This window comes from Amblyomma mixtum, chromosome 9 (assembly GCF_055824585.1).
Source record: "Amblyomma mixtum isolate Tamu chromosome 9, ASM5582458v1, whole genome shotgun sequence".
Lineage (NCBI taxonomy): Eukaryota > Metazoa > Arthropoda > Arachnida > Ixodida > Ixodidae > Amblyomma > Amblyomma mixtum.
Genome location: NC_143020.1, coordinates 77,897,984 through 77,910,087, shown reverse-complemented (window position 1 = coordinate 77,910,087; position 12,104 = coordinate 77,897,984). Strand labels below are relative to the sequence as shown.

The 12,104-nt window shown below is 42.1% G+C and overlaps 1 protein-coding gene across 1 annotated transcript; it reads left to right on the top strand.

The window, feature by feature from the left end:
- The first annotated feature begins 3,745 nt into the window (after positions 1-3,745).
- Positions 3,746-10,450, top strand: LOC149329804 (uncharacterized). The gene is made up of 4 exons (XM_089559307.1): positions 3,746-3,810; positions 7,028-7,314; positions 9,242-9,517; positions 10,407-10,450. Exons 2-4 carry the CDS (start codon positions 7,104-7,106, stop codon positions 10,448-10,450), a joined length of 531 nt encoding a protein of 176 aa, XP_089415433.1. The 5' UTR covers positions 3,746-3,810; positions 7,028-7,103.
- The last annotated feature ends 1,654 nt before the right edge of the window (positions 10,451-12,104 follow it).

Below are 12,104 nucleotides of genomic sequence, written 5' to 3'. Positions count from 1 at the left end.
GCTCGAAATATCGGACGCGATGACAACGAGCTACGCCCGGCTACGACCGGGTAATTCCTTGCGCATCGCGTGTTTCCTGTGCAGCGTATGCATTGCCGCGAGTGCAAAGGTGAGACAAACAAATCCCCAATTTATTTCACGGCGCTCATTGTGCTACATTGGCAGGAAATTTGTGGCATATTTTTTCTTGTAATCTTGCGCATTATTGTATGCAGGATTTATTTGTACTTCTGGAGACATTGTTGTTCTTGAAGCTTGAATTTAAACGCCTATTTTATTAATTTATGTATATATACCTTCAACCGGAAAAGCAGGTTACAAAATGGGGCCAAGAAAAAGAATGAATATAGACTGCCACATTCGTTTACTGAGGTGTGTTTCAAACGGGAGTAGTCTCCTATCGTCCCAATTTGGGCAGCAAGGCTGTTAAGTCCTTGGATGCACTGAGCGTAGACAAAATCAATAATTTTATTTTATGGGAGCACCCTAACGACCCTGCAGGTCATTAAATAATAATGCGCCAACTGCGCATTTTGAATGTTTTTGATGAAACAGCGGTACAGGACAGGAGACAGGGGCTGTCATCTGTGTTGTCTCGTCGTTTTGCGCTGTTTCATCACAAATAAGTTAAGAACATGCCAAGTTGCTGCCCCGGAATTCTGAGCGCTTGGCTTTAAAATATGTGCCAAACTACAAAAGGATGTTGAGTCGAACGGGTCCACATGGAATTCGTGGGGAAATATACGGTTCTACTGTAAATCTGCCCGTCAGTAGAAGGCTTAATAAGCAAAAAAACAAAAGTACAAGTGCTCATACGGTGTGATGCGCAAAGCCTGCGGTGGCAGTACTGGTGCCCATTTAGCTTTTACATTGATTGTCTTCGCATTGTCACATTGATTTTAATTTTGCCGTTGCTTTCTTGTTCCTGTCCTCTGTGGGATTCTCATAGGTCGAGGATTCTGGGGCATGGAGATGAGCGAAGTTGTGGGTGGGTGGCTCTACTGGAGTGATGAGGTGGGTGGATGAGTGATAGGCTTCGAGGCCTCTCCTTCGATATCAGTTGGTGGGTGGAGGTAGGTGGCGTTGGGTTTTGCTTCTGGCGGATGAAGGCTTCACACTCCCCCGTTTAGGGAAAAGATGGCTGGTACAGGTAGCATAAATATAACGAAAACAGTTTTCCACAACTACTCACGCAATAAATTACATCGCCTTTTGGGGCCCGCAGAAACAAAGAAGCAGAAAGATGACTTAGAATTTTCATAAGTTACAACGGACCCACTTTTTACAGCAGATAGCTCTGCTAATCTGCCTTCGATTGGAAACTTTATACTCCAGCGTCAAAGATCTTTTTACGAGGAAGCCCCTCTTTGCAACTGTTATTGCTGATCTTACAAACGACACTGTTTTCTGTCTTCACCCAGCATTAAAATGGGAAGATTGAAAGCGTCCGAGTGAAATTTTATCTCATATTACTGACTTTAACTCGGTCATGTTATGTGGGAACGCATTAGCTCCATGACTTCATCTTTCGGTTTCCTCACGTCTTCGCAAGTGCTGGCCTGAAGGCCACATATTTGACACTTTGAAGTAGCAGAATTGCTTCTAATTCCCTCGCAGCAAGCAAGTCCTGGGCCTTTTGCAGAGCAATGAAATGACTCGCCTAAGTTAAAAGAGATTTTTCAGTATGCACTACGTGATCAGTATTAAAAACACAAAAATAGCGTAAAATGGCATCAAACAAGCTGATTTTTTTGCGATGTGTTCTAAACAGACTTATTTATTGCGTTTGTTCTCTTTGTCATAGATGAGGCAAAAAGGTCCTAGTACAAACGTTGTAAATTAATTTCATTGACAGTTTTCCCGAACAAGCACAAGAAGATTACATGTTTTAACACTGCAATAGGCTTTCTTTATTGCCCACAGCCCAGACGAAACAATTTATCGCAAGTCACCGAGACTGATGCCCTGAACATAGGCGTCGCATGCTCGTATAGAACAATAGTGTTAGTCCAATGCTATAAGAATCGGCAGTACCAACAGCCTCGTATCAGTAAGAGTTCAAAGACAGAAGAGAGGGGCTTTGGCCAGGCTGTTTGTGATGAGAAACTTGTGACTGCTTATCATGTCCTGTCTTTAAGAAGCTCCAGACAGAACAATACAAGCAGTAGGACAAGCCACTTCACTAAGCTTGCCTTAGATAGCTACTGACGCAGAGCTCAGTGATTGCACTAGGAAGGTTGGTTGGTTTGGTTTATGGGGTTTAACGTCCCAAAGCGACTAAGGCTATGAGAGACGTCGTAGTGGAGGGCTCCGGAAATTTCGACCACCTGGGGTTCTTTAACGTGCACTGACATCGCACAGTACACGGGCCTCGAATTTCTCCTCCAAAGAAATTCAGCCGCCGCGGCTGGGGTCGAACCCGCGTCTTTCGGGCCAGCAGCCGAGCACCATAGCCACTGAGCCACCGCGGCGGCGCTGCACTAGGAAGAATCACTCCCAGAGAAAGAATGTACGGAAAGCTTTTGCCTTGGAATGTCAGTAAGAACACGATTCTTTTTTAATATGCCTTAGCAGCCGCCTAAAGCAAGTACTTTTTTTAGCACAAACGATGAAGGTTTTAACGATGGAGACGCCATATTGTGGACGACACGGGTTCGACTAAAATTTTGGGAAGTCATTATTATCCATTTGCCTTTAGAGCTTACGCAACTAAATTCCATCTGCGTTTTCATTTTACGAATCTGAGGATGCAATGGGTGGGATCTTAAAAAGTAAAAACGGCCAAAGTAGTTGGCACAAATCTCTATTTAACAGTGTACGGCACACACAAATGAACCCTGTTTCCTGCCAATCCGTAAAAATACTCATTAAGCTCTGAGTTTATTGCAGGAAGTGTTCCTGAAGAAAATCGATTTTTAACGCATGTCATTTTGACCAGTGCGGCAACAAGTTGTGCATCAAGATATTGCATTGATTTTGCAAGAAATAACAACTTGCCCCGCGTCTTTCACGGCTCTTATGTGTCATCGTTGCACTATTGCTTGTGTAGACTGCGATGATCGGCCATAGCAGCGCCACCATATGCGAACTCGGTGAGTGACGCACAGAAGGGAAAGACGGTCAGTCGCGCTAATTTTCAGGAGGAAAGAATCTGTAGTCTCTATAGGTCAAGCAAATCTCAGCGAGACCTTCCGAAAGCTGTCTTGTGCGAATCGCGGATAGAGTTTGACCCTCTAAGATGGCCTGGGTACCAATGAGGATGATTATAATGTTGACGACACAACTTTCGTTGTATTGGTTTTGATTACTAGTGCCCTATGGTACCGTAGAAGGCAGTACTTGACACAAGGCGGTGGGCCACTGTCGTCCTGCTGGCCATGCAGGCAGGTGCCTACAGAAGTTCAGGCCTCGGCTCCAGTCGAGCCGTATGAAAAACGTTGGGTTTAAATGACGCTTTTGTTTTTGGCCAGGTGTTTTAAGGGCTATTGTTGACGTGATTTAAGTGCTATTCTACATCGCACGGCGTGTGAAACAAGTGCGTTCATAAATAACTGCCTGTTGAAAAAATACGCTTCTAAAGAAGTTTGGCGGGGATTTCTTTTAAAATGTGTAGTTGTCAAAGTAATAACTAAACAACAAAGAAAAATATTGTATAGAGAGGAATTAAACACGCATCGACTCGTATCAAGATATGATTTCTTGATGCGGCTATGTTTGAACGATTTCACTTTTTTTAAATATTACAGGTGAGCAAAAGACAGGAAGCAAAACTGGACTTACCAACTTATGTGGGCAAAACTGATTTCATCGGTAAGGTAGTTGTGTTTGTTCAGTCCTGAAAACTTACGCTTATTATTTTTAGGCAACTTACACTTGCATTGATTGTGCGTCTACTAACCGCGATGCGAGTGCCAGCCAGTGTGATGTGTGTGGTGTGTGTGTGTAGCCATCACCCGTGAAACTCATTGTATTATGCCATCATCAGCCTTCATTCGCACTTTCCTTTTCCTCCTCTTCCCTTTCCCCTGTGTGGAGTAGCAGGCCAGGGCCATGTTACCACCGGCCGACCTCTCCACCTTTCCCTCATTAAAATTCCTCTCTCTCTCAACAGCCTTTGCTCTAACGCTTTTTTGTACGTACTGCAATGGTTGCCCTTCGCAGCGTAAGAGCTTGTGAATATTCACATATAACTTAATAGTTAATATATTGAGTTTAGTGCCGTAAATGCAGCTACGGCTGTGATGCGTCAAACGCAGCATAGATTTTGTTCTTAGCATATATTTTTTACTAAGAAATATCCTTATTAATTTAAGCTCATTTGCCCTCTTAAGATCTTCTTAACAGAGGGGTTTTGTAAGAAATTCTAACAGCCCACTTCGCCAGCGCCAGTTCCTTAAAGAGATATGAATATGAATAGCTTCTACGGTTTTATTCACTTTATCAGGATTTCATTTCGTTACTTTTTCATACTCACCTTACATTGCATTCAGGAATTTGTGGAAAAATCTGCGTGTTTTTGACGCTTTTTTACCAAAAATATTTCGGTGAAAAAAGTTAGGCAGGTTTTAACAGCTGCTATGCTTAATGGTTGAGCAATAGCTCTGGCATAGCTAGACATAGTCTTGCATTGGTAATCTCTTTACCCACTTTTTAATGTTGGGTTTAACACTGATTGACATGCGCGAATTCAGAGCTATGGCAAATTTTGGCTATGGCCCAGGCTAAATTTGAAGGCCGTCATAGTGTCGGGCTCGCTTAATTATTGCTGGACATCGATTTTGGACTAAATCGGCCCAAGTCAAATTTCTAGTTAGGCCCGGGCTAAATATTTGGAAATGACCCGGGGCAAGTTTGGAGGTCGATGAATTCCCGGTTGCATTTCGCTTGAAGCGAATTGCAAAAATCGCCCGTTTGCTGTGCGATTTCAGTCCATGTTAAAGATCCCCGGGTGGTCGAAATTACTCCGGTGCCTTTCAATACGGTACCTCTTTCTCTCCATCCTTTATCTCCTCTCTTACGTGCAGTTGAGTTGTCCACCAAGAGGTTAGACAGTTACTGCGCCATTTTCTTTAAACAAGAAAACAATTTTCAATTTAAATTTTCATCATGCCCGAACGGTCATTTATGGTTAACATCAAATTTCGTTCAAATCGGCGAAGATGAAAAATTGGGGGTGCCCTAGGTCAAAACTTGAGGTCTACAGGGTGTCGGGCATGGTCAATTACGGTTGGACGCCTATTTTGGCCAAAATCGGCAAAAGGCCTAATTTCGATGGTCTCCCGGACCAAATTTTGAAAATGACCCGAGACTAACTTGAAGGTTGCCTCTGTGTCGGGCACGGTCAATTACGACGGGGTACTTGACACTGAACTTAAGGCTGTTGCTAAGCGGGTTCGCATTGTTGCAACAAGGTCAAATTTCTGCAAATCTCGGATTTCGATTTTTGCACCAAGTAGTGCTATTACTCTAAAACTTTCTGACGCGCAAAGAATGTTTGCCCTGCCAGAAAACAAAGAATTCAAGGTCAAGTGCAGCTAGTCAAAACTTCGACGACACTTCAGCGCAGCTGTAGTGGTTGTTAGGGGGCAGAAATAATACACACTTTCTTTTATGAGATATTACCTCTCTCACTCAGTCACCATCCCCCCCCCCCCCCCCTGCTATAGATGAAGAGCACAGATATAGAGATGCCATGTTCCACGCCGCTTTCATTGCGTCCACTTCTATTCTTACCTGCAGACAAGAATTAAATTATGATCACCGTTAAGAACCTGCATCATTCCATGTGTAAACATGTTGCAAAAATGCAACGAAGCACGCTCCGCCACATGATATTTTCCCACACATTCCTTAGAACTATCATGGTTTAATGGGCTCATGCGTGAGCGCACCAGCCAGATGTGCTACAATATGCGTAAATTACTCCCTCTCTTCATTTAAGTAAGGCGTGACAAGCATTTGAGTGCCCAAGTGGGCTCTGTAATATAATTGCAGGGACGATGCATCAAAGCCATGACCCATCGATTAGACTTCATATATCGAAAACAATCGCTGAGCGAGCTTTCATCTAAAACTCTCTATGAAGACAACTGCGATCACCGCGGGGGAATTGTCTTTTGAGCAACCATTCTAGAAATGCCAGCGGGCCCCAAAGAGTGGCTTCGAATTAGTACCCCGTGATACAATTTCTCATGACGAGAGCACGTTATGAATGGCAACATCCACATCGAGGAAGGTTTAATCATAAAATTTTATAACATCCCACTAGCTTATCAGTATTTCTACGTGCATAAGTAAGGAGGCGGCCCAAAAGCCAAAGCCTGAACAGGGCACCTGCTGTTGAATAAATCACAGAAACCATAAAACAGAGACAAAGAATAAAACAGTTTCAAGTGTAGCATGAAAACTTTTGAGAGCATGTAAACGCACAAGACAAAGCGTACTCTAAACGGAACACGCTTTTTATAAGCTAGGTAAGAATACTGAAATAGTCTAATCAGTTCGGAAGAAAAATTTACCCCAGGAATGTTCTAAATCAAGGTATTTAGCAGGATAGAATACACGCGAAAACGTATGAAAGAGTGAATAATAGATGACTGTTTCACCGTAAATGCTGATTATGTACAAAAATGTGTGGCGCAAAAATTATCCATGTGTTTTATTAATTCTAGGTATTGGTGGTTTTGTGTCCCGAATTTCTTTTGTAGTGCAGCAGCGTTTAGTTCTCTAACTTGTATGAAGAAATTAGTGCAAAACCCGCACCAGGGACAGAAAGAAAGGACACATAAGACATTCCCGAGCGCTACTTTTTGCGCTAACTTCTTCAGAAAATGCATCACCAACTAGCCTGCGCAGCTTGCTCTAACTTGTGTTTGAATAACTCGAAAGCCTTTCTTTTTTGGGCTATTCTACCTATACACTTGGAAAGCAATACGTTTTTCACATATGCGGATTGATTTCCACGTCAGATAGCATACCCTACCGTGAGTATATTGCCAGGGTAATAAATATATCACATATTTTTCAGACTCACCTACGAACATCAATGCCTCTGTGTTCTGCAACAACACAGTGGATGCCGGGGGTATGATGAGCAGAAGTTAATGAATATCGACGGGTTTCTTGTCAACCTTTGCCACAAGGATGGATCCAAATGCTTCAACGTGACGATTCCTGTTGCGTACATAGGCTTCACGTATAATATTCCGCAATACAGTACAAGTTACCAAGCAAAGGTATTTGCTTTAATTTACAATGATTCCTCCAAGACATACAGCAAACCAGCTCAAGTGACCTTTACATCATACCCCAAGAGTGAGTACAATAGAGAACATTCAACGTAACAAATGAACGAAAAGTGGCAATTTTGCAGTGATTCAAAGATAGCTTAAGTGTTTATAATATTCTGTAGTCCAGTTTTCACGCACTTAGCTTCTTATTTTTTTGTCGGGTAAGATCCGTTTTTAAAACGTTGGCGCATTTTTCTTTAAAATGTTGCTAAAGCCCTTCATTGCTTCTTTAATATTGCAAAAGACAATCATGAATGACTGCACCATTCAGAAAAAAAAAACTATCAATACAGTGAAACAACCCTACTGGCCCTGTAGAGAAAACTTGAATAAAAACCTAATTACTCATTAGACCATTTAAAAGGGCTTCTAATCTTGAGCACAACAAATTAGGTTATGGTGTCAACTGTGCTTATACGTAATCCACTTCCTGAGAATAAGGTGGGCGAGAATATCAGCATAACTGTATCAAGCTTGCAGATATTTTGCCTTTAGCAATGTTTCGTAGTCTTCTGTTTTACTACTGTAGCTTAACTAAGCGTGCCACTTGTATGAATGCAGGAAAATATCGCCTCGAGAGAAAGTAAAGCTCGGAAATTATTGATGACACCAGAAACTGTTTTTGAAGTAGTCGATTATCTCCTTCTGCATTTCAAAATAATATGAATATGACTACGATAACACTGTCTTTTTTCCTCAGGCATTATAGAAATGTGGAACTGAATCTCTGACCTTACTCGTGCATAGCCGTTTTCATATTTTGCGATTTGTAGGCGGTATACTTTTACAGCAAGTTTCCTTTTCCTACCGCAGTACATCACATATGGCTGATCGTTATGATGTGTTTGTGCATTTTTTATTTCTTAGAATAGCCTCATGCGAGGCTGCTGTTGGTAAAATTAAAAAAAATGTATATGAAACGAAGTGGCCTCAATTGCTGGTGATCGTACGTAAATATCATTCTTCAGTGAAGTAGTGCTTATTTTGAGCATTTATTACCCCGAGAAATGTTTCCAACAATGTCACACTGTAACAGCACAATTCTGAAGGTAAAAAGACATGCAACTCACAACGAGCTTTCTCAGACGCTATCTAAAAGTATAACATTGAATATTTTGTAGAAATAGGTGCACCATTCTCCCTAATCGTAACGGAATATTCTTTTTTCAAGTATGGAGGCAACAATAGATTATAATATATTCTGCCTAGTCCACAGATTCCTACAAGCGGCTGCACACCACCTGGTCATACGTCAGCTTATCTTTCACACTGACCCGATCATACGATTGCGGAAATACGCTAGCTAATAACCTGAGTGCTGGGAATTTTAAGACGGATGATTCGTTTCAGTGAACCTCAAGAGCAGAGCATAGATATCGGTTCCGGCAAGTAGAGATCCTCTATCAGAGTATCGTGTTTGTGTAAGAAGCGCAAGTTCGAACTGCTCTGCTCTGGTTTTATGAACAAAACAGATGAGAAAAGGAAAAACTAAAGCTGTTTCTTTACGCGAAGCCGTTAAAATGCTTGCAAAAAACCTGATAGCACTTTCAGTGTCACGAAGTAATTAATGAGAAAGCCTTTATTTTCCTGGGTACTACATTAACGATGGGAGGTGTGTCAAGTCGCATTGACAAAAGAGATCGGCTGGTAATGCGTGATTACCGTTTTTCTTGAGATTTATTAGATGTTATGTATGAATTGTCTGCATCCCTTTGTGTTGCATGACCTTTTAGAGGCGTCCAGATTTACCTCAAGCACAATAGGTTTTGCGCCTCGCGCCGAAGAGCGACAATCACCTTTATCCTTCGGTCACTCCTGAATTGTTCGAGACCATTATTATTTCATAATTAACACCAGGACTTCTGGCTTCGCCTCTAATATTCCTTTTACAAAGAATTAAAGAGTCTTTTCGGCAATTAAATGGTAACCTGTTTTTCCTCTTTTGTTTGTAGTTCCGCAGCTGAAGCTTCTAAGCGTCGCTGCCATAAGCCCAACACAGCTGAAAGCTCAATGGAACACTAAGTGGAATGACAGGATAGTGTTCACCATTTGCTCCGACCAAACAGCGTGCAAGAAGGAAATTGTTGCGGGCGAAGACTTTAAGCACATCTTTAGTGGACTTGAGCCTAGCACCTCCTATGTCGTCAGCGCTCAGGCAGCAGCTACTGTCAACAACAGAACATGCAGACGCAACATTGAGAAGAGGAGCGCCACCACATTTTGTATAGGTAAGCTGTATTCACCGCATGCTCCGGTAGATTAATGGCCATCCGAAAAACAAATGTGTTCTATGATATTTTATTTTTTTTAGAAGTAAAGTGACTCCAATTACAGCTTTCGCGTTGCTTTCTTAAATACCGTGGGACGTATACTAGAGTAACGCCATTGCAGTTTTAGTGCCGCACCCGACTAAACATCTTGCTTAAATTTTAGTCGAGAAGTTAGCTGTATTTTGGAAACTTTTCGACACCACCTCGTAGAACAAATGTATACTGTAGTGCGTGCTTCGTTAAGCACCCTCATAAGAGCTTTAAAGGAAGCGTTTTTGACGGTCATATTGAAATGCTTGTGATTAGTAGAGGTGTTTTGTAAATATTCGGCTCAAACTTAAAGGGTCTGTGGGGAGTCAATGGTTTAGGTGTAATTTGAAAAAATTGCTGTTCGTACATCGCTGTCCGTTCTAAGCCACATGCCCCCACTGGGACCTAGAGCGGGGATTCTGGCAAAGCCTTCTGAATGGGCTTTCCCATATGTCTTAGGATTGCAGTGCTGTACCGACTTGTGTACTCTTTTTTTTGTTCTTGCTGCGCGTCAGCGTGTATAACTCAAAGGGTGGTGGAGGAGCAGCACCTTCTTTAATATCTTACAACTTCGTTGCAAATGACTCCACCTGAAGTATTTATTGCTTCGCAGAGACGAGTGATGGAATACCAGTCGCTCGAGCACTGTTCCTAACCGTTGTAAATGCCGTTTCGTTCTAACTTCGATGACTTCAAGATGCTAATCTGAAGGCATTTTTGTCTTGCTGAACTCAGGGGTTATATTCATGTACAACATTTATAAGAGAAGGGACTGCACTGTAATGCGAATTCTTAATCTGTTCAATGCCTCTTACAGACTGTCCTTCCGACTTGTACCCCGAAGTTCTCTGCAACAACTGAACTAACGTCACAGTATGACGCAGTGAAAGAAGAACCCATTGAAGGATTTCAACAGAGCATTCTCATGTCATATGTTTCCCCGTGCATCAACCAGACGACTCTTACAAGGTGTAGGAAATTCACATACGAAACTTTCTATTATTTTAACAATTATCACGTAAATGTAGCGGCTTATTAAGGTGATGATACCTCCAGGGTGTCCAGCCTCCCAGCTCAAGTGAACTTCACGTCATACCCTAAGAGTGAAAAGCATATAATGGAGATAATGATCGTGCTTGTCCACGTTGATTGCGGGGTAGTCATTAAAGGACTGTCCGAGGCTTTTCCCTTAATTATTGTTTCCAACCTGCAAAATCTTGTCATGACTGCCACAATCCCAAGGGCTCCGAAGGTGCTGTGCACAGTAAGTGGAACGTGAACTTTTAATTCAACCTTTGCTATGGGCATCAAGCTTGCTTGAACGAGAACATTGCTTGTGAAAAGCTAGAGAACTTGTTTATTGAACTTATGCCTAAGACCTTCTACACCACCGGCGCTCATCCAGAAGCCGTCCTTACAAAAAGTGCTCTATAAACAGTCTATGGACTTCTTACAGATTATTGTCTTCCGGTAGGTATTGCTTTTTGTCTATTAAGTCTTTAGCTTTCTATACAGAAAATTGTGCTAAAAGTGCATGGCCATAAATCTATATATTGTCTATAGACTTTCTATAGCATTTTTATTGCCTACACACTGTTCTCCAGGATTTGATTATATAGTATGAATAGATTTTATGTGGACAGTCTGTAGACTGTCTAAAAACTTTTTGTAGGGGCCCTCTCAACACGCGAACACGCAAGGAACAAGTGTACAAATAAAGCACCATCACAATACAGCGACGTGAGTGATACTGAAAGCATGCCGATTTCGCAGCGCATGTTTTTCTCGTTACCGAAGCAAGTTTAATCAGGAATAGTAGTTGAAAGCGCCAAGTTCGTGAGTATCTAGCACGATGCAGTCGATTTTTTTTCCTTGCGCAGTGAGATCGACTGGAGCGTTATTGTCGTGTGAGTGGAGTTGAGAATGATAGAGAAGTTAGCGTGCGAAGGTAGTGACCTAAAAAGAGGTGTAGTTTCCTTGATAAACACAGCTACCAAAACTTTATTTCAGAAGAATAGCGCTTAATTTAATGGTATCCCGTTAGCCTGTTGTTTCTTAATATTATTCCGTACTTCTATCACTTCGCCGAAGAAATTCTTTTGCTAGAATGAAACGAATCGCTGGTTGCAGCAATGCAAGTATATTAACGGCTAAAGTAAAGAATTAATGAATTAAAACATGACACAAATACGTTTAAATAGGATTAGAAAGGAACGTGTGGAAATAAAGCTTTACGATTTATGTGTGTACAGAAGACAGTGGATTGTGTTTAAGAAATTGAGATATTGAAACGCCCCGCCGCGGTGGCTCAGTGGTTATGGTGCTCGGATGCTGACCCGAAAGATGCAGGTTCGGTCCCGGCCGCGGCGGTTGAATTCCTTTGGAGGAGAAATTCTAGAGGCCCGTGTACTGTGCGATGTCAGTGCACGTTAAAGAACCCCAGGTGGTCGAAATTTCCGAAGCCCTGCACTGCGGCGTCTCTCCTAACCTGAGTCGCTTTGGGACGTTAAACCCG

Bases quoted from the DNA above. Each gene is read 5' to 3' on its own strand.
- LOC149329804 (XM_089559307.1), top strand. From the start codon at position 7,104: ATGAATATCGACGGGTTTCTTGTCAACCTTTGCCACAAGGATGGATCC. The intron at 7,315-9,241 runs GTGAGTACAATA...TTTTGTTTGTAG, and splicing joins CTTTACATCATACCCCAAGA to TTCCGCAGCTGAAGCTTCTA. The intron at 9,518-10,406 runs GTAAGCTGTATT...TGCCTCTTACAG, and splicing joins CGCCACCACATTTTGTATAG to ACTGTCCTTCCGACTTGTAC.